Raw genomic sequence first — 25863 nt, 5'->3', positions numbered from 1 at the left:
GCGTGGGAGGGCTGGTTTGCTGAAGGCAACAGCTTGAAAAGCTGTTTCTTGGTTCGTGTCTTGTTCTATTTGTTTTTGTAGCAATAAATTTGGCAGGCGTAATTCCAGCCTCTTGCCTTCTTGTAAAAGGGGTTGTCCCTGCCTTTTCTGCAGGGCCGGTAGCAGGCTGGTACAGAACACTAGTAGAAAGTACCAAGAGACAATGGGATTTGGATTTTATAAGGCCTAATAAGAAAATACATTTGAGAAAAGCAAGTAGTAAGACTTCCTCACGGATCTTCAGTCTAGTCTTCTAGCCGTGGGTCACAGGAAACATAATTCAAATCTGTTGGAGTAGAATATATTTCAAGAGTGACTAAAGGAGTAGGAAAGCAAGCCATAATTGTGAGCGGCTGGCCACTGCAGGAGTCACATCCAACCTCTCTTGCTTCCAGTGTGGAATGAGTGGGAAGGTGAGATGGGACACCCAGCGGCAGATCACCTCCCTGGAGAATCAGACTCGGAGAAAACGATGTCAAAGATTTCCTTATAATGTTCAACAAAATGTACTTCAAGTCCTTCTGTGATGAATTCAGCAAGGTCACAGTAATCTTTTTTGTTTTCCGTTGGGAGGATGATACAGGAGACTCCAGCTCTCTTGGCCTAGGGAAAAAAAAGGGAAATGTTTCAGTACACACTCGGGAACAACCTCTTCCCCCTAGCCCAGGGGTAGGCAACCTTGGCTCTTTTGTGACTCGTGGACTTCAACTCCCAGAATTCCTGAGCCAGCATAGCTGGCTCAGGAATTCTGGGAGTTGAAGTCCACGAGTCACAAAAGAGCCAAGGTTGCCTACCCTACTACCTGGCCTCAGGTCTCTGCCCTTCCATGGTCAGGCCCTGTGCTGTATTCTTAATCCTGAGATCAGATAATAAAATAACTTCTTAAGGAGAAGACATTCCAGGCTATCAAAAGTTGCCTGGAAACAGCAAAGGCTGCTTTATTGTAATGCACAATCCCTTAAGTTATCTTGGTAGTTCAACTGTCCAGACTTCGAACTAAATTGTACCCTACTGTTCATGATAAAAGGGGAAAGAAACAAAAGAGTACCGAATAGCTCGTAGCTAGCAGCCACCATCAGATGGATCACTGATGGTTTTTATCAGGATGATAATTGATTCTTACGTAGCCTCTGAATAACCCAGTTCTCCAGTGCTCTATCCTTCCTTGACCTTGATTGTACGCCAATAATGCTCATAAAAGCTGAGTATTTTTAACAAGTAAAATCCGAGAGCCCTACTCAACCCTTATAAATCACCTTTGAAAAGTTAAAAAAATGTTCTAAAGCAGGGGTCCTCAACCTTGGCAACTTTAAGACTTGTGGACTTCAACTCCCAGAAAACTCAGCAAAGCTGGCTCAGGAATTCTGGGAGTTGAAGTCCACAAGTCTTAAAGTTGCCAAGGTTGAGGACTCCTGTTCTAAACGTACACAGTCAAAAGTCCTTGCTGGATCAGATAAGAGCTATGAATATCTTGTTTGTCCAACAGGAGATACATGGGGGCCCTGCCAGAAATCTGATACCTCTCTAAGCAAGGATCTTGTTCTGATCCAGATCCCTGGCAAAAGAAGACCACCCACATTGGGAAGAGGGATATAACAGATGGAAGGGAATTTGCTCTTTTCCCATGTCATTGATTCACTGTTGCTTGGAAAGCTGAATGCCACATAACCCACTTGGATATCGTGTGGAAACAGATACTGTATGTAAACTTTAGAATAGGGAAGTCATCTAAGTTTTCTTGAACCAATTATTAGCAGTGGAAGAACTCTGCTCTTTCCACTTACGGCAATGGTCTTCTCCTTGATGCCTCCCACAGGGAGAATCTTCCCCGTCAACGACACTTCCCCGGTCATGGCTACATTCTGCCTCACCGGCTGGTTCAATGCCAACGACAGTAAGGCGGTTACAATTGTGCAGCCAGCACTGGGCCCATCTTTTGGGGTGGCACCCTGCAAATGGAAAGAGACAGCTTAGTTTGTTGACTGAAGTCAACAGTCAACTTTTTAACAGACTCCAAAGGGAAGCCACACAGGCACACAATTGCCCCATGCCAATGAGGAGCCAATCTCTAAGCCAAAAAGGTTTGCATGTAGCCAAACCATCAAAGGAGCTGAGTGTGATTTTTTTTTTAAAATCGAGGCAAGACAACTCATTCCCAATCAGCATAGTATTAACTAGGATTCTAGAAATTAAAAGTCTTAACTGGGGGGTGGGGGTGGTACCAAGGAAGGAACAATTTACCGAGGTGCGCTTTGAAAACTAAATTGGTTTATCTTTCATTGCATTGCATTGCAACTGCTTTTGGTGTGGTTTCGTAGATAAAGGGAAAGCAGCACAAACACCAATTACTTACTCAACAGTATAAAGATTATAACCTTTATAAACTTCCTCCTCCCATACCTAAGTAGTTACCGTAACAGAATAATCAATTCGGATAAAAGATCTACAGACAACATACATTAAAGAAACCCAATCAAATAAAACATCAAAATGGGGCTTATCTGCAAACTACAACTGCAGTTTAGCACATTTTTGATCTACCCATAGACCAGGGGTCTGCAACCTTAAGACTTGTGGACTTCAGCTCCCAGAATTCCTCAGCCACAAGTCTTAAAAGTTGTCAAGATTGCAGACCCCTGCCCTAGACCCTTCAATCTATTCCCCCCCTCCATTTTTATACCATAAATTCTGCTCCAGCTTCCCTGGATTCAAACTTCTTCTTTCCCCCCTCAGTTGTAACTTCACTCCTGAGTTTGTTCCCCCAACATTGTTAACTTGCTCTCTCTACTTTTCCCATCCTATTATACCTTTCTACTTTTCCTCAATCTGAAGGTATTTTTAACCTGATTATCTGATTACAGTGTGTTCAGAAATGAACTATTAATCTGCACCACAAAGGTTTTTTTATGTTCCAGGTTAACAGTTATTAGCAATGTGTTTATAAGGTTCTTTTGACATAAATGCATATTCTTTTTACTCATGTTCACGAAGAATTGATCTGTGGACCAAATTAAATTGGTTAAGCCTTTAGAAGCTGCCATAAACCAAAGGAACAACGCCGCCTTCTATTTATTTATTGATTGATTGATTGGACTTATATGCCGCCCTATCTCCCAAAGGACTCAGGGTGGCTCACAACAATACAACAGCAATAAAAAACAGTAATACAAATATTAAAAAAAGAATTAAATTACAAAGCCCCATAATTAATTACTAAAACCGATAAAGTAAAACAATATTAAAAACCTCCATCCTTTAAAAATGGAAAACTGCCAAACACAAAGAGGTCTGGAGATACAGATAAGTCCATAAGCTTTTCAAGAAAACAAAACAAAACAAATAGTGCCTTTGTTTGGAAGTGTATCTTTCTGTCCATAAAAAGAAAAAAAGATTTGTATGTTCACTAGACAATGTCTTTTAGGTTACAGAAACTAATTGGAGCAGCAAGCAGTATGCTCGTGGGTTGGTTACTTGAAATCATTGATTGATATAATCAGTAACCTATCACTGACAAATATGATCTCAGCAGCCATTTAGTACAACCACCCAAATGTTCTTAGAACTCCAGGTACTCAAAACAATTGGGTTTGTTTGATTTTCTTTTGCTTATGATGCCCATTCCTGTTTTCTGCTTTCCGTCACACTCAAAGACTACTTCTCCCAAAGATATTTATTATTCATTGGGGAGACCGAGGGAGAGGGGCAATCTGGCAGGAATGGACGATGGTAGAAAATAAACTGTCACCTTTGTTAAGAATAATTATGCATTCTGTGATCAAATCAAAACTTGAAGAGAGAGTAAGCAAAGTTTCTTCATACAAATAAGTATTTTGGAACAGACGTGTGAAATCCGAAGTCTACAGGAAGTGGCGTCGCGCTCCTGAAAGCACATGAAACCTTACAGTAAAGTAAAAGCTCCTGAGACCTCTACTGGTTAGGCAGATGAATAACAGCTATGCAAAGCCGCGTGGAAGAGAAATGGGAAGGCTTATGCAGATTTCAAACCAATCACAGTCAGAATGCTGATAAAGGCATTCCAGAAATGCATGCAGATAAAAAGATTTCAAAATTTCTGATATTATATTTTATAACAGATGGCTGCTTCCTTAGTTAATGAAAACAAGAACATTCACAGAATAAATCTGATAAGTTTACAAACAATGTCTACTATAAGACGGGGTGAAAAGCTCAGCAGCTTGAATTTGCTCACAGTTACAACAACGTTACTTTGAAAAGGTGGGCTTTTGCCCTGGTGCCCCCCCTGCTTTATCGCTTCTCGGCCTTTTGGCTAAGATCAAGTGTAGTATCTGTTCTTATCAGTTTAATATCTGATATGTTCTCTATCTGAGAACTAAATATTAAATGGATTTTTGGCACTGGGAGATGGGCTGAGAGCTTGCTCTATCCACTCCAAGCATCAACCTGGTATTGCAGTACTTCCAGGAATGGTGCACCTCCCCATGGGAGGAAAATTGCTGGTTAAAGAATAGAATTAAATTTTATAGATGGGAGGGATACTATTAAAGTTGGTAGTGTATTTAAAGCTATGATAATACCTGAAATGTAATTCATGTGGTTTCAATACTGATGCAGTCCAAGCCAAAAGATTGAACTAGTCCTCATACTAAGTACAACACCCATAAAAACAGGTTTTATAACAATCCCACGATAGATAATAAAGTTGGAAGGTACCTTGGAGGTCATCTAGTTCAACCCCCTGCTCAGGCAAGAAACCCTATAGCAGGGGTAGACAACCTCAGCTCTTTTATGACTCATGGAATTCAACTCCCAGAATTCCTGAGCCTGGCTCAGGAATTCTGTCATAAAAGGTTTATACCATTTCGAACAAATGGCTGTCCAGTCTCTTTTTCAAAACTTCCAGTGTTGGAGCATTCACAACTTCTGGAGGCAGGTTGTTCCGCTGATTAATTGTGAGAAACCGTACCCATCCCATTGCCGGCAATGGGAAAAAGTTCCAATACGTTGTGCGACGTCATATGACGTCGTGAGTTTGACATGTCTGTTCTAGGTTGCTTCTCTCCTTGATTAGTTTCCAGCCGTTGCTTCTTGTCCTGCCTTTGGGCGCTTTGGAGAATAGCTTGACTCCCTCTTCTTTGGGGCAGCCCCTGAGATATTGGAACGCTGCTATCATGTCCCCCCTCGCCCTTCTCTTCATTTCTGGGAATTTTATTTCCCAAAAGCCTCCTGCTGCCCCCCCCAACCCCTCTCCATCTTCTAAATACAGCTCAGGAATAGCAAGAACAGCAAGCAAAACTTCATAGGGTTGTGCAAAGGTAGTGTAAGGTAGAGGTTTAGGTAGTGTAAAGGCCTCTGGAATCACCCCCAAATATGATACATGAACATCTTGCAAATCTTTTTGGGTCCTTTTATAAGTATTCTCAAGGCAGATCTCTCTCCCAGTAAATGTAACATCCTTGCCGGAACCTATGAAAATTCTTTCCCTTAGTAAGCTATAGGAGAAAAATGATGGTTTGAAGCAAGTCTAGTTCCCTGTGTTACAGCATGACACTAAGAAAAGTTGCAATAACAATTTCTCAGCTTCCAAACAGCCCAAGGGGGAAAAAAAACTTCAGTGGGGATTTTTAAGATCGGATTCTGTAAGTGTAAATGAACAAAACGTATTAACTTCATTACTCGAGAAAAGCATAAGGAAACAAGTTTCCATCCAGAACCAAATGCTAGCCGGACCTAAAGACAATATTGGTGAGTTCCTTGCCTGTTTTAATACAAACTTATTGCTATGAAACTTCAGAATCTATTCAGGAAACAGGTGCTCTTACAAGCTCCCGTAAGAGAAAATCTAGAAACAAAGTAGGCATCAGCATGATTAAAACAGAACTAGTTTGGTGTGATTTTAGGCTTGAAACCTGAAACTAGCTTTAGGCAAAAATATGAGTCCTGTTTTAAGAACAAAACCAGCTGGGTGCCTCTGAGCCAGTCCTCCTCTCTCAGCCCTGGGAAGAAGGCAAGGGCAAACCACTTCTGAAAATGTGGCCAGGAAACCAGCGTGGACATAACCAGATAGTCACCAGGGGTCAAGACTTGACTTGAAGGCAACCACCCCTCCCCCGCAAAAAAGGTGTCTAGATGTGCATAAACCTTAAAGGAAAAAAAATCCACCTGCTCTGTGTAGTAGGGAGGGGAACAAACGACTTGCTCAGTATCAAGAAACCCTGAATGTTGTGCAGTTGGGAATGGAGTTGAGCACTGTCAGGGTCAGCCCTCAATTCCATTTCACTCTGAAGGGCACATCATGCTAAATACAGAACGGAATAGAAAGGTTGTGATGTGCTGCATACCTCTGGCACATGTACATGGATGTGGGAGGTCACCAAGAAGTCGTTGGTGGGCATCTTCTCCATCAGGAAAGCCCGGGCAAAGGTGTAGGCGATTTTGGCACTCTCCTTCATTACATCTCCCAGCTGACCTGTCATTTCAAGAGTCCCGTCTTTGCTCTCGTCTTTGGGACGCCGGAGAGAGGTCTCTATGAACAAGGTTGAACCACCTGAGGAGAAAAGCCAAACAAAGCCATGGAATCCATTCTGGACTCAACTCTACCACCTGGTAAGGAAACTGTTCTTGCCTATAATCCAGTTCACTAGACCAGGGCTTTTCAACCTTTTCACCCATTGTACCACTTTTAGGATATGGCAACATCCGAGTACCACCAGTCGCCTAGCAAGGTGTCAAAAACTTGATGACAAAAAAAAAGAGAAAAGTGATGAGGTACAGGTAGTCCAACAGTTCGCTTAGTGACTGTTCAAAGTTACAATGGCACTGAAAAAAGTGCCCCTAAGCCACAGCTGAGCAAGACACCGGTCTATCTGCTCAGCGGCGCTTTTCCTCCTGTCCGAGGTTTTCATTGTTGTGAGCATTTCTGTTGAGGATTGGCAGTGGGGGTGGGGTGGGGTGCTTGGTTTTTATTCCCCTCATCTGCTGGGTGGTTGCAGAAGGTTTTGGTCACTTCACATGACCCTGGGACACTGTGACCGTCATAAATATGAATCAGTTGCCAAGCATCTGAATGTAAATCACAAGACCCTGGAGATGCTGCAACTTTCCAGCTGATCAGTGCTTCTTCTGGGCTCAGCAGAAGTGCTAGGATCAGTGCCAAGATCCAGCTGGAGCCTGGCGCTGATCCAGGGGCTTCCACTGAGCCCTGACAGCCCCGAAGAAGTGTTGATCCTGGCGCTTCTGCTGAGCCCTGATAGCCCTGCAGCTCCAGCCATCCTCACTTAGGCTTGTGCGCTGCTGCCACCGGTTCAGCTTATTCCCCTCCCCCGCTACCACTTTCCTAGGATGGTTGCGTACCACCTGCCAGGTGCCAATGTACCACAGGTGGTACCCATACCACTGGTTGAAAAGCCTGCACTAGCTTCATCGTTGGTCTTGTAACCAAAGCAAAAGAAAACTTGATTTATACTGTGCTCCCCACTAGAGCATGATCTATAAAATAAAATAAATAAAATCGCTCGGATTCGGACCGGGTTGGACTCCAGCTGGGCAGAGTCCGACGATCAGGACACGGGCGGTCTTGTCAATGTTATCTGGGAGGAGTTTGACTCTGTGGCCCCTGAGGAAGTGGACAGGATTATGAGGAGGTTGAGCTCCACCACATGTTTATTGGACCCGTGCCCTTCTTGGCTGGCTTATGCAGCTAGGGAGAGGACACGAGGCTGGTTCCAGGCAGTTATATCTGCTTCTTTGAGTGAGGGTAATTTCCCCACCGTCTTGAAGGAGGCGGTGGTGAGACCTCTCCTCAAGAAGCCTGCCTTGGACCCAGCTGTGTTAAACAACTTTCGTCCGGTCTCCAACCTTCGCTTTCTTGCGAAGGTTGTTGAGAGTGTGGTGGCGCATCAGCTCCCTCTGGTTCTGGATGAAGCGGATTATCTCGACCCGTCCCAATCGGGCTTCAGGCCCGGGTACAGCACGGAGACGGCATTGGTCGCTCTGGTGAATGATCTCTGGAGGGCTCGGGACAGAGGACATTCCTCTGTCCTAGTCCTATTAGACCTCTCGGCGGCTTTCGATACCATCGACCATGGTATCCTGCTGCGGCGTCTCAGGGGATTGGGAGTGGGAGGCACAGTTCTTCAGTGGTTCTCCTCCTATCTCCTGGGACGCTCGCAGTCGGTGTTGGCAGGAGGGCAGAGGTCGACCCCAAGGGCTCTCGTTTGTGGAGTTCCTCAGGGATCGGTCCTCTCGCCTCTCCTGTTTAACATCTACATGAAACCGCTGGGTGAGATTATTCGTGGTTTTGGAGTTGGGTATCATCAATACGCTGATGATACCCAACTTTTCATTTCGACCCCAAACCACCCCAGTGATGCCCTCGATGTGATGTCCCGTTGCCTGGAGGCGGTTCGGGTCTGGATGGGGAGGAACAGACTTCAGCTCAACCCTGACAAGACTGAGTGGCTGTACATTCCGGCATCCCGGGACATTCAAAATGTTCCATCTCTTTCTATGGGGGGTGAGTTTTTACCCCCTGTGGATAGGGCTCGGAACTTGGGAGTCCTCCTAGATTCACGACTTACTTTGGAAGATCACATAGTGGCCGTGACTCGTGGGGCTTTCGCTCAGGTTCGCCTGGTGCGTCAGTTACGGCCCTATCTGGACCGAGATGCCCTGTGTACGGTCACTCATGCGCTCGTGACCTCTCGTCTGGACTACTGCAATGCTCTTTACATGGGGCTTCCCTTGAAGACCACTCGGAGGCTCCAACTGGTACAGAATGCGGCCGCGAGAGTTGTCTTGGGAGTTTCCCGGTACTCCCATGTTACACCTTTGCTCCGCGAGCTGCATTGGTTACCAGTTGTCTTCCGGGTGAGGTTCAAGGTCTTGGTGATGGTTTTTAAGTCCTTACATGGCATGGGTCCGGAATACCTCGGGGACCACCTGCTGCCGGCGTCGACCTCCCTCCGCCCTGTGCGTTCCCACAGAGAGGGCCTCCTCAGGGTGCCTCCGGTCAGAGAATGCCGGCTGGTGGCCCCCAGGGGGAGGGCCTTCTCTGTGGGCGCCCCGGCTTTATGGAACCAACTGCCGGTTGAGCTCCGGACGGCACCGGATCTTCGCTCCTTCCGGCGTGGGCTAAAGACCCATTTATTTGAACAAGCTGGCCTGGCCTGATGGGGGAACGTTAGGGTTTTAATGGGTTTTATATTGTGATTGTTTTAATTGGGCAATTATTTAATCCGTTTTTAACTTTTGTATTTCTATTTATATGCCCTGTTCACCGCCCTGAGTCCTCCGGGAGAAGGGCGGTATATAAATTTAATAAATAAATAAATAAATAAATAAATAAATAAAAATAATAATAATAATAATAATAATAATAATAATAATAATCATCTAACAAATCAAAATTAAAAGATTGGAAGGAAGCAACTAAGGGGTAATGTTTGGGAAAGGGTAGTGGCCATCCATCAGGAAGTTCTTCAAACAGGCCTCAATACAGCCTTCTTCTAACTTCATGACTTAGGAGATAGGCTATAGAATAAATTTACGGTACTAGAGCACCGTGAATCTGTACAGGTATTGACTTACGACTGGTTGCTTAGCAACCATTCAAAATTACAACAGACCCTCCCCCCAAAAAGGTAACTTACGACCTAGATTCAAATCTACAGCCTTTTGCAGCATCCCGTGGTCACGTAACTGTGATTTATGTTTATTTTCTGGAAACCAGCATTTACTTTTGGTTTCTGGCCACAAATGCCACATTGCAAACAATGGCTTCACTTAATGATTGATGCGTTAAAAACAACCACCCCAAAACATAAAATTGGGTTGCTCACATGATGACTCACTTAACAACTGCCATGACTTGTGACCGTTATTGCGGGCTCAATTACAGTTGTAAGTTGAGGACCACCCCCTACCCTTCTGAATCCCATCTCCACTCCGTTCTTCATAAGCCTGAGTTTCCTCAGAAGGTATCCAAACTGTGGCTGTCCACATTCTGTGTCAACAAATTCCATAATGCTTGTTTGTTTATTTCTCTCCTCGTCTGTCCTGAGTCTCCAAGCATGTCAGTTTCATTGGAGGACCCCGAATGCTAGGGCTGTAAAAAGAAAACATCTCCTGCTTTTTTTCCACTTTCTATGTAGGCTTGTTTTCTGTAAGTCTATCATGCCTTATCCTGGCCTAAATTGCCTTTCCTAGCTCTCTCTCTCCCCCCACCTCTCCTTCCCCTCTTCCCACCGTTGTCCACCTTAAAAATCAGAAAAAGAAGAAAGAAGCCTTCAATCAAGACTTGTGCCCAGGCTGAGCTTTGAACCATCCGATGGCCGCCTTACCCATTGCTGTCCAGGCGAGGCCCATCACCACTCCAGGAGGAGTCACGTCATACATCCGATCAACCGTGAAAATGGGCTTCCCAACAAAGTCCTGGAGGTTTTCGGGTGTCACGTCAACTTTCTCCACTTCTCCGCTGACAATTTTGTATGCAGATTTCCGAAGTACCTGAGCCCGTTTGGGGGGGGGTGTTTGTGTGGAAAGAGGGAGGATTAAGCCCATGAGAAATTGCGCCCACATAATCTCAATGCCTCTCCCTCAAAAGAGATGGTTGCCTCACCTTCTCTATTTGTTTCTGGAGGTTCCTCACGCCGCTTTCCCTGCAGTACTGCTTAATGAGGACCGTCAGCACATCAGCCATGATGGTGGTCTTGCTTTCATCCAACCCACAGAGTACACGAGCCTGAGGAACCAAATATCTCTGGCAGGAAAGAAGAAGGAAGACCTAAGATATCAAATCCAAACTCCAGGGGGCAGAATGGAGTTCGTAATAGCAATAGCAATGGCACTTAAGACTTATATACTGCCCTCTGGTGGTTTACAGCTCTCTCTGGATGGTTTACAACGTCAGTCAGCACACTGCCACCCCCACCCCCACCCCAAACTACCTGGGTCCTCATTTCACCAACCTCAGACGGCTGAGTCAACTTTGAGCCCATTAGGATCGAACTCCAGACTGTGGGCAGAGTTAGCCTGCAATACTGCACTTTAACCACTCAGCCACCAGGGCTCCTCCTACTCAGTGTGCAAGTTCCGACAAGCGCACCCCAAACTAATTTATGGATCATCCTTTTAACTCTCCATTTTTAGGTATAAATATCACCGTCCTTTACCTGACGTTTGGATATTTTTTTACTAATACATAATAGATCAAAATATCAACATATATTCTCCTGGATATACGATTGCAACTGACAAGACTGTACCAGGTTTTCCTCTGCCCTGGTACGAATCAGGACTCACCCATGCCAAATTTAAATTGACCAAAAAGAGAATTAGTCTAAAACCAAGTTCGTTATTACCTCTGCTATTGCCAGTTTCTCTTGGGCAACGTATCCTGAAATATTGATCATCTCCATCCTGTCTCGCAGGGGCTCTGGGATCGTTTCTGTCACATTGGCTGTGCAAATGAAAAGCACCTGGGTGGAAATGAAAGAAAAGAAGAGCAGGCCAATAAGATGGGCGTCTGGGGAAACTCTTCTGGTTCAGACCAAAAGCCTTTCTGGCCCAGGTCCCAAAGGTGCTTTTTCAAGAGGCAACTGGACTTCCTTGCTTTTCTTCGAAGACGTTTCGCTTCTCATCCAAGAAGTTTCTTCGGCTCTGACTGGATGGTAGGGAAGGGAAAGATTTATATTCCTTGCAGACAGCTGGTCATTGGAATGGGATAGAAATCCTTCCATTCCCCACCATCCTGTCAGAGCCGAAGAAACTTCTTGGATGTGAAGCGAAACGTCTTCAAAGAAAAAAAAACAAAGTCCAGTGGCTTCTTGGAAAAAGCACCTTTGGGACAACCAGGACCCAGATGACTGGGAACCTCCATAGACTTTCTGGTCCAGGATTTTAGACGTCATATAACTAACAGGAAAGTTCCGCACATCAGCAGAACTGGAATTGGAAGATTGGAATTAACTCTTGCTGGCCAGCTTGTGCAGTCGTTCAATTTCACGACTGTCCCTTCATCACAGTTCTTCAAGTAAAACACATAAAAAGTACAAAAAACTAAAGCAAGGAGACAATAAAGCCAAGAAAGTTCCTTCCTAAAACTTTTAAATCCACAAGCTTGCAAATAATTTTTTAAAAGCTAGTTCCTTCTAGGAGAACTAAAGTAATCTCCTGTCAATTGATGAAAAGAAAACAAGTAAGACAATGAGAAAGTTTATTCCAACTGGTGGGAAAGATCTTTGCTATTCCTGGCCTGAAGGTGTTTAAATGGAGGAATCGGGGATTGGGGCCGGATGAACCACAGCCCCTCCTGGGAAAACCAATGGGGGGAAACATACCTTGGAGAGATCCACTGGCACATCCAGGTAGTGATCCAGGAAGTTGGCATTCTGTTCTGGGTCCAGCAGCTCAAGGAGAGCCGAAGAAGGATCTCCTTGATAGCCTCGCCCTATTTTATCCACCTGCATCACAGAAAGAATAGTCCATTGCTGTCACCCACCAGAATAAAGGGAGCCAAACAATCGCAAGGCTGCATTTGAAAAATCCCAGAAAGGAGATACATCTGCCCTTACCTCATCAATCAGGATCAAAGGGTTTTCCGTCTTGGTCTTCTTCAGGCACTGAATGATTTTCCCCGGCATGGCTCCCACATACGTCCGCCTGTGTGGAAAGAGACCAGAACTGCAGTCAAATGACCAACACAGGCACGCAGATGGAGCAGAATGCTTGCTTGTTTTTAATAGTGCCCTCCTGAGAATCCTTGGGAGAGTATTAGCAAGAGCTCTTTGGACTTATATACCACTTCGTAGCCCTTTCTAACTGGTTTACAGAGTCAGCATGATGCCCCCAACCATCTGGCTCCTCATCTGACCGACCTCGGAAAGATGGAAGGCTGAGTCCACCTTGAGGCCCATTAGGATTGAACACCAGGCTGTGGGCAGTCAGCCTACAATACTGCATTCTAACCACTGTGCCACCACGGCTCCTATTAGTATTAGAGCTTCAAGTGTGAAATATACTGGTAGGACAGAGCATTTGGCAACAGCTAGACTTTACTCCCCTGAAGCATTGGCCACTATTTTGAAAAAGGCCAAAGCTTCTGATTTTCGTTTGCTTGGAAAAAGGTTAAGAGCTATAGGTAAAGGTAAAGGTAAAGGTTCCCCCGCACATGCATGCTAGTCGTTTCCAACTCTAGGGGCCGGTGCTCATCTCCGTTTGAAAGCCAAAGAGCCAGCGCTTGTCCGAGGACGTCTCCGTGGTCATATGGCCGGCATGACTAGATGCCAAAAGCGCACGGAATGCTGTTACCTTCCCACCATAGTGGTCCCCCTATTTTTCTACTTGCATTTTTACGTGCTTTCGAACTGCTAGGTGGGCAGAAGCTGGGACGAGTAACAGGCGCTCACTCTGCTATGCGGCACTCGGGATTCGACCCGCCAAACTGCCGACCTTCTGATCGACAAGCTCAGCGTCCTAACCCACTGAGCCACCGTGTCCCTATATGGACAGTCAAAAGTCTCAATTTACACAGATACATGCAAGATCATGCAGGTATATACAGCTAGTCTTCGACTTATGAGCATTTAAAGTACAACGGACCGTTCTAGGGGGTACTTATGACCAAGATTCAATGTTCCAACATGGACACCTAACCACACATTGGATGATGCCCAGCAACTGGTCTGCATCTATAGCCATTTGCAGCGTCTTGCATCGCATGGCGTTTTATGATGGTTTGCCAAAAACAGGCATTTAATTTGAGGAAAAACAGCTCGTAAGGAACCAGTGGTTTGTTTTAACACTGCTGCAAAAAAGATTGTTAAAGATTCATGTGGGTGACCCAATGTATGGTTATAAGTTACAACCGTGATGAGCAGGCTCCATTATGGTTGTAAGTTGAGGACCACCTGTATTGTATATATTCATACTGTATAGATAATTCTGATAATTTGTAGTTCCAGAAAAATAGATGTGATTATGGGGAAGGTGTTGCTAACTCTCTAAATTATGCAAAGTTTTCCCCACCTCAATCAGAGTCAACTTCTCCTTGCTTGCCGTTCAGATTGCCATGAGAATTTATATTATTTTTATAAATATCCATGCACAGGCTAGAGACCTTTTCAGCTAGAGAAAGTAGGATCCACACCAACAGATTAGTGCACAAGGTGTGGTGAAAAAAGCCAATGGAGCATCCATGACAGCATGATCGAAGCTGGGTTTTTTTTATGTGTGGCAGAGCTTCAATTGCTGCATTACAAATGCCCTGTGGATACCTCTGCACATCAGGAAGCCAAGCTCCTATGACTGTGGTGGCGAACCTATGACACAGGTGCCACAGGTGGCACGCAGAGCCCTCTCTGTGGGCACGTGCACCATTGCCCCAGTCCTAGGCCTTCAGCTGGGTTTTATAAAACCTTTTCGCTTTAGGCCCCTGACGCAAAAAAAAAGAGGTTCAATCAATCAATTTCAACTTCTCACAGGGAAAGAAAAGATCTCGCAAAGCTGGAATTGATTGTCCCACCCAGTCCGCTGTTACCACCGCAGCCACGCCCACCCATTGGGCCACACCCACCCAATAGGCCATGCCCACCCGGCACCCAACGATACATAATTGGGTTTTGGGTTGCAGTTTGGGCACTCGGTCTCTAAAAGGTTCGCCATCACTGTCCTATGACCAGAAAGAGATGGTTTTGTTAGTAACTCCCTCCCCTGGCATTACAGCTATCGTACTTTGGACACGTCCTGCAAAGGAATCCCAAGATGCACACACCTGTGGCCCTTGATTTCTGCCACATCCGTCATGCCACCCACGCTGAAGCGGAAGTATTCCCTGTTCAAGGCACGAGCAATAGAGCGGGCAATGCTGGTCTTCCCAACCCCTGGAGGGCCATAGAAACAGAGGATCTTGCCTTGCGTGGATCCTCGCAGTTGGCTGACAGCAATGAATTCCTGGGTCATACAAAGGAAAGGAACAGAAGTGTGATTGACACAAGTCCAGCTTTGGCTAGGAAAGGCTGGAAAGACAACCCAGGGCTTACTTTTTAATCTGCCGGTCAGCGAAAGGCCTGGAGAAGTAAGAAGAGGGTAACCAACATGCGTTTGATATGTACCTTATGCTGATTCTCTCCACCAGACACTCCATTCTTCCTCAGTTTTACATCCTTATGATATACTTTAATCTGCCTTTCCAAGGAATGGGGATAGAGGAGGCTCAAGAGTGCTACTCGCTCAAGTAGCTCTCTAAAAAAAATCTAGCATCATTGACCTAAATTGCTTCCTTAGGAAATAACGCTAGGGAGCAATATATCTCCAAAGCACCTGAAAGCAGGACAAGAAGCAATGGATGGAAACTAGTCAAGGAGAGAAGCAACCTAGAACTAAGGAGAAACTTTCTGACAGTTAGAACAACTAACCAGTGGAACAACCTGCCTCCAGAACTGGAAGTTTTAAAGAAGAGACTGGCCAGCCATTTGTCTGAAATGGTATAGGGTTTCCTGCCTTAGCAGGGGGTTGGACTAGATGACCTCCAAGGTCCCTTCCAACTTATTATTATTATTATATATTGAACCAACAGAAGAGATCCAGAGCCATTACCAGCACTCTTTTCTTCACATCCTCCATGCCATAGTGATCCTCTTCCAAAACCTCTTGGGCTCTGGCCAATTCCAGATTCTCCTCACTGCATTTGCCCCACGGGATGGAGGTCAGCCAGTCCAAGTAGTTGCGGGTGACGCTGGCAGAAACCAAAAGAGCATCAGCATCCAAAGAGCAGAGTAGAAAAGCTTCCCCAAGTCATACTTCCTTCATAGCGTCCCTCGACTCCCATTAAAATTATACTTACTTACATGGAAATAAATTTAATAGAGGTACTCCTCAAGTTATGACAGTAATAGAGCCTGCCCATCGTGGTCGTAACTTCTGACGGTTATAAAGCAACCTTTTTTACGGCGATTGTTACACTAAACCTATTTATCTGGGTCGGGAGGAGTGCTGAAGGTGGCATTTGAAAGTGATCTTTTGTGCTTAAGAGATGGGCCGTGTATAACTAAAAGTAGTCCTCAATTTACAACCGGTTCCTTAGCAACCCTTTGAAGTTCCAACAGACCTATCTGGGGAGTACTTAACCTGGATTCAAACTGCACCCCTCCATGATCAAGTGACTGCGCTTCAGGTGCTCAGCCACTAGGCCATGTTTAGGGCCCTTTGTGACCACCTTTTACGGCAGTTTTGATCAAAACCCAACATTTACGTCCAGTTTTCGGCAAAACTACACCCACAGCAAACCACTGGTTTGCTTAATGACCAGGGATTCACTTCATGACCACAGTGATTTATTTAACAAACATGATGGGCAGGCTCCATTACAGTTGTAACTCAAGCACTGCTTGTGTGTGTCTATGTGTGTGTCTATATGTATGTACACACACACACACACACACACACGGAAATAAGTGTGATGAACAACAATGTGGACTTTCTAGTATTCTTTTATATCACATATATTTGGGAATGTAACCGTTACACACACACACACACACACACACACGTATTAATACCACCTTACAATGGCTTGGTAAGGCCACTTGGAATACTGCATAGAGTTTGGTCACCATGATGTGAAAAAGATGTTGAGACTCTAGAAAGAGTACAGAGAAGAGCAGCAAAGATGATTAGGGGACTGGAGGTAAAACATATAAGGAACGGTTGCTAGAATTGGGTATGTCTAGTTTAATGAAGAGAAGGGCGAGGGGTGACATGATAGCAGTGTTCCAAGATCTCAGGGGCTGCCACAAAGAAGAGGGAGTCAAGCTATTCCCCAAAGCACCTGAAGGCAGGATAAGAAGCAACGGATGGCAACTAATGAAGGAGAGAAGCAACCTGGAACTAAGGAGAAACTTCCTGACAGAACAATTAACCAGTGGAACAACCTGCCTCCAACACTAGATGACCTCCAAGGTCCCTTCCAACTTTATTATTAATATACTATATATATAAAATCCCATAGGAGGAAAATTCCACTTAGGGTTAGGGTTAGCTCACCATGAACTCAGCAAAATGGACATTGCCAAAAACTCGGAATACTTGGTTATGGTTAGGAGGGCACTCACTTTTCTAGCCTGCCCTATCTACGTTTCCTGGTAAAATATATGAGAAAATCCCATTGGAGGAAAATTCCACTTAGGGTTAGGGTTAGCTCACCATGAACTCATAGAGCAAAAAAAAAATCATAGAGCCAACAAATTCAGAGTGCTTGTGTATGGTTAGGAGGGCACTCACTTTTCTAGCCTGCCCTATCTACGTTTCCTGGTAAAATACATGGGACTATCCCATTGGAGGAAAATTCTACTTAGGGTTAGGGTTAGCTCACCATGAACTCATAGATCAAAGTGGACATCGCCAACAAATTTGGGGTGCTTGCATATGGTTAGGAGGGCACTCACTTTTCTAGGCTGCCCTATCTATGTTTCCTGGTAAAATACATAGGAAAATCCCATAGGAGGAAAATTCCACTTAGGGTTAGGTCACCATGAACTCATAAGAGAAAAATGGACATCGCCAAGAAACTCAGAATACTTGGGTATGGTTAGGAGGGCACTTACTTTTCTAGGCTGCCCTATCTATGTTTCCTGGTAAAATACATAGGAAAATCCCATAGGAGGAAAATTCCACTTAGGATTAGGGTTAAGTCACCATGAACTCATAGAGCAAAATGGACATCGCCAACAAATTCGGAGTGCTTGGATATGGTAGTCTGCCCTATCTATATTTCCTGGTAAAATATATATATAGCCTAACAGCCTATCATACAGTGGTTACATTGTGATACAAAAGGAGTAGTAGAAATTGCACACTGTTGTTCACCACACTGATTTCCTGATCCTTAGGAAGAGACAAAGAAGCTGCACGTTTCAGCAAAAGTCTCCGCTTACTTGAATTCTGAGGAGTGATTATCTAAGAGGCCTAATTTGTTCAGCTCCTCATCAATCACGTCCATGACGTGTTTCGGAACCAGCAGCTCTTTCAGGCGCTCTCGGAACTTCTCCTCAATGGCATCTTTGTCTTCCTTTTCCAGGCCCAGCTCCTTCTTGATGATCTTGAGCTGCTCTTGCAGGAGATACTTGCGATGAGTTTGCTTGATCTTTTCCTCCACCTGGAGATGGAACAAAAGCTGTGGCTTTAGACGAGGGGTCTTCAAACCTGACACTTTTATGACTTGTGGACTTCAACTCCCAGAATTCCTCAGACAGGCACGCATGCTTGGCTGAGGGAGTTGAAGTCCACAAGGCATAAAAGGGCCAGGTTTGAAGACCCCTGCTGTAGATCTTCTCTGGGGCTGACGTCTGAGTCGTGGGCATAATCTCAAGGCTATCATATTCTTCTCAAATGACAACAGAGCTGGAAAAAAGCAACTAAAATGCTCAGGATTTGGACCAACTCCTACATGGGAAGAATCTGAAACTCATAGGGCTTTGGAGACATTTTTTTCTCATTCTCTTGCAATATTATAAAATAATCTTAATCAACAAAAGAAAGGAAAACCATAGAATTTAATGTGTGAGGAAATGTGATGATGTAGGTGCTCCTGGCTTAATCTGAAACTAGGCATAATGCTTGCAAACTGGCTATCTCGTGGAGAAAGCACTGAGACACTGATCTAGGAGAAAAGAGGTTTCAGCCTTCGTTTCTTCTGCGAGAATTACGGACCCCGGGCTTAACGTCTATAACGGGAAGAAAGCCTGTGGAAAACGTTCTCCTACCTTGAGTCTCAGAAGACTGCAACCTCTCTTCCCTGGAATCCACATATGACTTGTCAGCCCGAATAGGTCATTTTTTTAGGTATGAATGTAGAGGTCATTTTTAGGTATGCTTGGCAACAGGATAAAGGATGGCCCATTTTGACTCAAGACAGCCAATAAACATGTCTGCCAAGTTATTTATTTGATTTTTAAAATTTTACTTACTTACTTATAGGGGGTGGGGTGAGAGACACAGAGGCCTACACAACCATGGGGCTGGCTGGCTGTCCTAAAAATTCTGGAATTTTTATACTGTTATTTTTATAAATTTAAAACATTTAATCCTAAGTTATTCTGATTTATTGATGATATTGTATACCGCTCTGACCCCCTCTCTGAGACAGATGGCCAGTTAAGAAATATGAAGTATAAATAAGTAAGCAAGCAAGTAATTCAAAGTGACAAAAATACCTAATACTCCTTCCTCCTCCTTTTTCACCACAACCACAATCCTGCGAAATGGGCTGAGCTGGGAGGCAGAGGGAGAGACTGGTGCAAACTGACCATATGAGTAAAGAGCAGATATCCATATTTGCTGACAGATACACATCTGGTATTCCAGAGGCCTAACGGGTTGAGAAGAACTACTAATCCCAATGTTAAAGAACCACTCCGGGGTAGACTAAGGCGGTCCAGGTTCAAATCCCCATTTAATTAAAAAAATATTTGGGTACCTTTGGGCCAGTTATTCTTAATTTGTTTAATTTGAAAATTAAATCCAACCACATCGTTTCTAGCCAAATCACAGAGATCACCTACTTTAGCCACAATTTGGAAAGAAAAGAAGCAAGTTGAACATATTTTCAATCAAAACAAATTCATCCTTATCCCAAACTTTCCTCGTCCAATGCCTGTTAATTTCCATCTCACTACAGGAAAGGACAACAAGTTCTTGAAGAAGGCAAGAGGAATCTCCATTTCCCTTGCAGGCCTCACCTCCCGCCCGAGTCGCTGCTGAAGCTTGCTCAGTTCAAACTCTTTCTTGAGGAGAGATAGTGCTTTGTAGAGGCGTTTTGGTATCTAGAAAAAGAGAAGCAACAAAACATGCTCACATTTGGGCCAATCAGGGTACTCTGAGCAGCTGTATCACCCAAGCTGTCATTCCCAGTTACTGAGTCTCATCAAACTCGGCCTATTTTGGCGTGGCAGTCTCTTCTCCCTTACATTGGTTTCTTCTAGGACGTCCTGAAGCTCATGTGATTCAGCTCCGGTCAAAGCTGCACCCATGTCACTCAAATAGATTGGGTTGTCAACCACCCTTTGGCCTGCCTGCATCATCTGAAGCACAGATTCTCTGCAATGAACCAAATTAAAACATATATCAAAGCAAGGATGCATCTAGCAGAAAGCGCATTTCCATCCTTTCCAGTGCGTATATCGAAAGAACATGATGCGGTGGACCATAACCCTTCCCACAATCCACCTTCCTTCCTTATCCTTTAACAGCTAACCCGCTTATGTAATGTAAGATGTAAGATGTAATGATGGGAATGACTCAGCAGGGTCTGTGTCTCTTTAAGAGCAAGCAGGGTCTGTGTCTCTTTAAGAGCAAGCAGGGTCTGTGTCTCTTTAAGAGCCTTTGTATAAAAGAGAGGGCTCTGCAGATGTATTCTCTCTCTTCCGTTTTCCTGCTGTAACTGCTGAGTGTTGGATCCTGCTGTATTAGCACATGTCTGTATTATGTTCCTGGTGTATGATATTGTAGATAGTGTAAGATAAACCACCATTTAATATAGACCACTGTTTACTGTGTTTACTCCTGGGTTATCTCGCGCAATAAGACTGTGCATGCTCTGACACACACTTAGTATGTCTGCAGTTTCATCTGGCGGTTGAACAAAATCCACATATTTCACCTCTCATTGTTTTCAAAGTATCGCAGGAATGTTTTGGGGATGAAAACCGCCGAACAGGTAGTCCTCAACTTGAGCCCACAATTGGGATCGCAATTTCGCTTGCTAAGCAAGGTGGCTATTAAGTGGGTCACGCCTAACTTAATGACTTTTCTTGCCATGGTCGTTAAGCGAATAACTACAGTTGTTAAGTGAATCTTGTGGTCATTAAGTGAATCCAGCTTCTCCCATTGACTTTGCTTGTCATAACATTGCCTGGAAAATGGCAGGGACACTGCAACCATTGTAAAATGCTGGCCTGTTCCCAAGTGCCCCAGCTTTGATTATGGGACCACGGAGATGCTACAATGGTACAAAGACCAGTCGTAATCTACTTTTTTTCAGTGCTGTTGTAACTTTGAATGTTCGCTAAACGAATGATTTTAAGTTGAGGACTACCTATACCAGTGATGGCAAACCTTTTAGAGACCGAGTGCCCAAACTGCAACCCAAAACCCACCTATATATCATCAGGTGCCGGGTGGGCGTGGCCCTTTGGGTGGGCATGGCTGCAGTGGTAAAGGCAGACTAGGTGGGACTAAAAGGTTCAATCAATCAATTCCAACTTTCCGAGAACTTTTTTTCCCTGCGAGAAGTTGAAATTGATTGATTGATTGAACCCCCTTTTTTTTGTACACGGCGGCGGAGGCCTAAAGCAAAAAAGTTTTATAAAACCCAGCTGAAGGCCTAGGACTGGGGCGACGGCACGCGTGCCCACAGAGGGGGCTCTGCGTGCCACCTGTGGCACCCGTGCCATAGGTTTGCCACCACAGACCTATACCATTGTTTAAGAAACAAGAGAAGGTTTATTGGTTAGATGAGGCAGGACTCTGCTTTAATTAAAATTGCTGCTAAATCCCATGTTGGGCATGCAGGGCACAGTTCCCTAATTTGTGTGGATTTCTTTGCTGGGCTATTTATATTTTGCTGTTATTTACAAACCACAAATTACTAAGAACAAACACGCCTATCAACCATCATCCACAAGCTACCCAGGAAAAATGACTGCTTTATACACTGAGCTTTTATCTTGCTAAGTTGACTATGGGAAAAGAACCGAGGAACACAACAGAGGCCCACGGATCTGCTTTGGGGCTAAGGAGGAGGGAAAGCATACCTGTAAAGTGGATTCAAGGCAATGATATCCCGGATGGTCTTAACAATTTCTGCCGTCAGAGCCTGCAAACAAACGGTACAACCAGATGAATACTGGAAGGGAATCTCCAAGGCTACATCTGTATTTGCCCATTGCACAGGGCTCCACATGTCTGCAAGAGGGAATCTTTGTGGGTCCTGTTTGGCTAAGACAGGACAGATACGTGCAGAAGTGGGCATCCTTGCATTCCCAGGTTCAGGTGGTTTCCTTCCGGAAAGAAGTCCTGCTAGGTCCCCTCACTCACTTTGACCTCTTCAGTGGCCTGGAAGTCTTCGTGGACCACATTCTCCACTTCCACCATGAGCACCTCGCCTGGAGATGCCTGCAGGGGTTCCAGCACCAGTTCAGCATCCTGGTGTTTTGTCTCTGGTCGCTCATCCGCTTCTTGCTTGGAACGCCTCTGCTTCTGGCGGGGTTTCTTCTTGGTCTCGGCCTCCTCCAGCTCCACTTCCATCCGCTTGTTGATGCGAATTCTGAAACCCCCAAGAAGGAAAAGACTGAATGGATCTATTAAGAACAGGGAACCCACTGAAGAGAATTTTTTTTTCTTACCTTCGAGTCTGGATACAAAGTGTGGCTTTGTATCTGTTTGAAATACTGACATGGTCTAAATCAGGGGTAGGCAACCTCGGCTCTTTTATGACTCATGGACTTCAAGTCCCAGAATTCCTGAGTCAGCTATGCTGACTCAGCATAGCTATGCTGACTCAGGAATTCTGGGACTTGAAGTCCATGAGTCATAAAAGAGCCGAGGTTGCCTACCCCTGTCTAAACCTTATACAGAACCAAAGACAGATTCAAGTGGCAATTTTTTTAAAAAAAAAATAAATGTCTACCCCCATGCAGAACAGATGCAAAGTTACAGAGATCTTCATCAATATAACATCAATTCTCCAATGCTGAATGGCATTGTTCCACATCCATCCACCACAATATAGCAATTACACATACATGAACGAAAAAGAAGGTCCAAGACTTGTGGAATGTATTTACCTCCGGTGTCCCATGACAATCATCCGCAACCTGTCACCCAGGTCCTGCATTTCATGGATTTGGACAAAAGTCCCCATCTGATAGATTTCATTTAGGTTTTCCACCACATCTGATTCATTGCTGACAAAAAAAAATCAAAGTATTTACTCAGTGACATTTGTGGAGAAAGATGAGAACTCAATTTCAGCAAACAGAAATCTGTTTTAATATTAACTTTGGAGCAAAGTAATTTGCTGACAGACTTTTTTTTTACATCTTATTTTGACAATAAAACTTTAAATGATAGAAAAGAATCTATCAAGGCACTGTCCTGGGCCCAGTGCTCTTCAACATCTTCATCAATGATTTGGATGAGGGGACAGATGGGGAACTGATAAAATTGCAGACGACACCAAGCTGGCAGGAATAGCCAACTCTCCAGAAGACAGGCTTAAGATACAGGAGGATCAGGACAGACTCGAACACTGGGCACTATCTAACAAAATGAAATTCAGTGGTGAAAAATGTAAGGTTCTACATTTAGGCAAGAAAAAACAGGTATAGTATAGGAGGTACCTTGCTCAATAGGAGTAAAAGACGCAATAAAGAGAGAATATTCAGCTAGCCAGAAAATCACACAGAACATATCTAGAGTCACCAATGTGCTCCTTAATCTGATGACTGATTTACTGAAGTAAAAAAAATATGAAGATCCATGTTTTACGACTAGCTAATTGGTGCTGGGAGGGGTTGAGAATAAATTCTATATAAGAAGTGAGGCAAATTCAAAATCATAAATATATTATTTGTAGCTGGGAGATCTCCCCAATACGAAGTCTTGACATTTTTGAATGTGGTATTGGAGAAGAGTCCTGAGAATATTGTGGGCAGGGAAAGGAAACAGACCAATGGGTCACTGAACAAATCAAGCTGAAGTACAAATGATCGGGCTCTATTTATGTATTTATTTATTTATTTATTATTTGGATTTATATACCGCCCCTCTCCCGAAGGACTCGGGGCGGTGTACAGGGCAATTAAAACACTATATACAACACATAATATACAAAATTAAAATAAATTAAACCAAGTAGCCCTAAACAATAAAACACGTTCTAAAATGTAAAATGTAAAATTTAAAATCTAAAACCCCAGTCCCTCAGTCCAGGCCGGCAAGTTCAAATAGCCAAGTCTTCAGGTCGCAGCGGAAAGAACGAAGATCGGGAGCCATCCGGAGCTCAACAGGGAGCTGATTCCAGAGGGCAGGCGCGCCCACAGAGAATGCTCGACCTTCCGTGACCGATGGCACCCTGAGGAGGCCCTCTCTGTGGGAGCGCACAGGACGATGGGAAGTTAACACCGGCAAAAGGTACTCCCGTAAATAATCCGGGCCCATGCCATTTAGGGCTTTATAGGTCATCACCAGCACCTTGAATCTCACTGTTCTGAACCAGCCCTCTTCTCCCAACCCCTAATTAAGAGACGAGTCTGGAAAGCATCCAAGGCTAAAAGGCTTCTGCCAAGGTTTAATTACGCAGATAACAAAACACAAGAGCTTGTCTTCTCAAACGAAAAAGTTGCTTTCAGCAACTAGCCCCTCCCCAAACACTTCTTTTATAGAGAGCTCAGGGCGTGGTCTCCCTGTGCCTCCTCCCGAGGAGTCCCATAGTCTTTCTTTGTTTGTCCCTGCTCGTCTGCCTCCTACGTCGGGCGTCCTTGAACAGGGCCAGCTGTGGGTCATCATCCTCCGCACTCTCGGGCTCACACAGCTGAGAAGAGGTCCCCGGCTGAGGACTCTGCAAAGCCTCCAAATCATCATCAGCCGGTTCGTTTCCCTCCTCCCCCACATCTGAGTCCTCCGATACATCGGACCCGGCTGTCGGACCCACCGGCTGGCCCTGAGTCACAACACTATCCCGCACCGCAGGGCCCTTCCCTCGGGTCTGCCGATCCGGATGCGGTCGGGATGGGAACTGTTCGTGAAAAGCAGTCACCAACGCAGGGGCATGAACGGCGGTCGCGTCTTCCCATGTGAAGTCCTCCGGCCCGTACCCTTTCCACTCGATCAGGTACTGGAAGCGACCTTTCAGCCAGCGGGAATCCCTGATGCTGGCGACCTCGTACTCGGGGGTGCTGCCTCCATCACGAGTTCCTGATGGGGGAGGTTCCGCTTGGCGAAGTGGACAGGCCGGTTGTTCGGGGACCAACAAGGACCGATGGAAGACGGGGTGCACGCGCAGGGAACGTGGCAGAGTTAAACGATAGGCGACCGGGTTGATGACGGCCTCGACTGGGAACGGTCCAAGGTAACGGTGGTCCAGCTTCCTCGCCGGCCGAGTGGATGGTAGGTTCCTGGTGGACAGCCAGACCCGATCCCCCACCGATAGTGGAGGCGTATCCCTTCTCGACCGATCGGCGAACCTCTTGTAGTCGGCCTTGGCCTTCTCCAACTGCCGTCGCACCAACCGATGGATCGCCTGTAACTCCGCCATGAATTCGTTCGCTGCCGGCTCCGGTGAGTCCACGGGAGAAAGAGGGAAGAACCTGGGGTGATAACCCACGTTGGCCAAGAACGGTGTCATCTGCGTGGAGGTGTGTTGCGAGTTATTAAAGGCAAACTCGGCTATGGCCAAATAGTCCACCCAGTTGTCCTGCTGCAGGTTAACATAGCAGCGCAGATACTGCTCTAAGATGCCGATGACCTTCTCGGTACCCCCGTCGGTCTGAGGATGATGCGCGGACGAGAGGCAAACCTTAATGTCCAACGCCCGCATCAACTCCTGCCAGAAGCGGGCTGTAAACTGGGCCCCCCTATCGGAGACGACCCTGTCGGGAAGGCCGTGCAGCCGGAACACCTGTTGGATGAACATGCGACTAGTGGCGCGAGCTGACGGTAAGCCGCGACAGGGGATGAAGTGCGCCATCTTGGTCAACATGTCCACCACCACAAACACTGTCGTGAAGCCGGAGGATGGGGGTAGATCCGTCAGAAAGTCCATGGACACAGCCCCCCAGGGTCTCTTGGGCG

General features: G+C 45.3%; 1 protein-coding gene across 3 annotated transcripts in view; it reads right to left on the bottom strand.

The window, feature by feature from the left end:
* Positions 1-200: 200 nt before the first annotated feature.
* LONP1 (lon peptidase 1, mitochondrial) overlaps positions 201-25863 on the bottom strand; it is a gene marked incomplete at its 5' end in the record, with an annotated part of 38040 nt that continues 12377 nt past the window's right edge. For all 3 annotated transcript variants that reach the window (XM_081314005.1, XM_081314006.1, XM_081314007.1), the window contains 16 exons: positions 201-642; positions 1824-1988; positions 6360-6565; positions 10359-10524; positions 10637-10777; positions 11379-11495; positions 12357-12479; positions 12591-12678; positions 14789-14967; positions 15613-15751; positions 17949-18169; positions 19752-19835; positions 19980-20109; positions 21825-21886; positions 22108-22336; positions 22857-22976. In XM_081314005.1, coding sequence (XP_081170131.1) covers positions 478-642; positions 1824-1988; positions 6360-6565; positions 10359-10524; positions 10637-10777; positions 11379-11495; positions 12357-12479; positions 12591-12678; positions 14789-14967; positions 15613-15751; positions 17949-18169; positions 19752-19835; positions 19980-20109; positions 21825-21886; positions 22108-22336; positions 22857-22976 — 2335 coding nt within the window. In that variant the 3' untranslated portion in view covers positions 201-477. The remainder of the gene's footprint in view (positions 643-1823; positions 1989-6359; positions 6566-10358; positions 10525-10636; positions 10778-11378; positions 11496-12356; positions 12480-12590; positions 12679-14788; positions 14968-15612; positions 15752-17948; positions 18170-19751; positions 19836-19979; positions 20110-21824; positions 21887-22107; positions 22337-22856; positions 22977-25863) is intronic.

This window comes from Vipera berus (assembly GCF_964194415.1).
Source record: "Vipera berus genome assembly, chromosome: 1".
In the NCBI taxonomy this organism is placed as follows: Eukaryota; Metazoa; Chordata; class Lepidosauria; order Squamata; family Viperidae; genus Vipera; species Vipera berus.
Note: the sequence above shows the minus strand (reverse complement) of the source record. Positions and strands in the feature narration are given on the sequence as shown.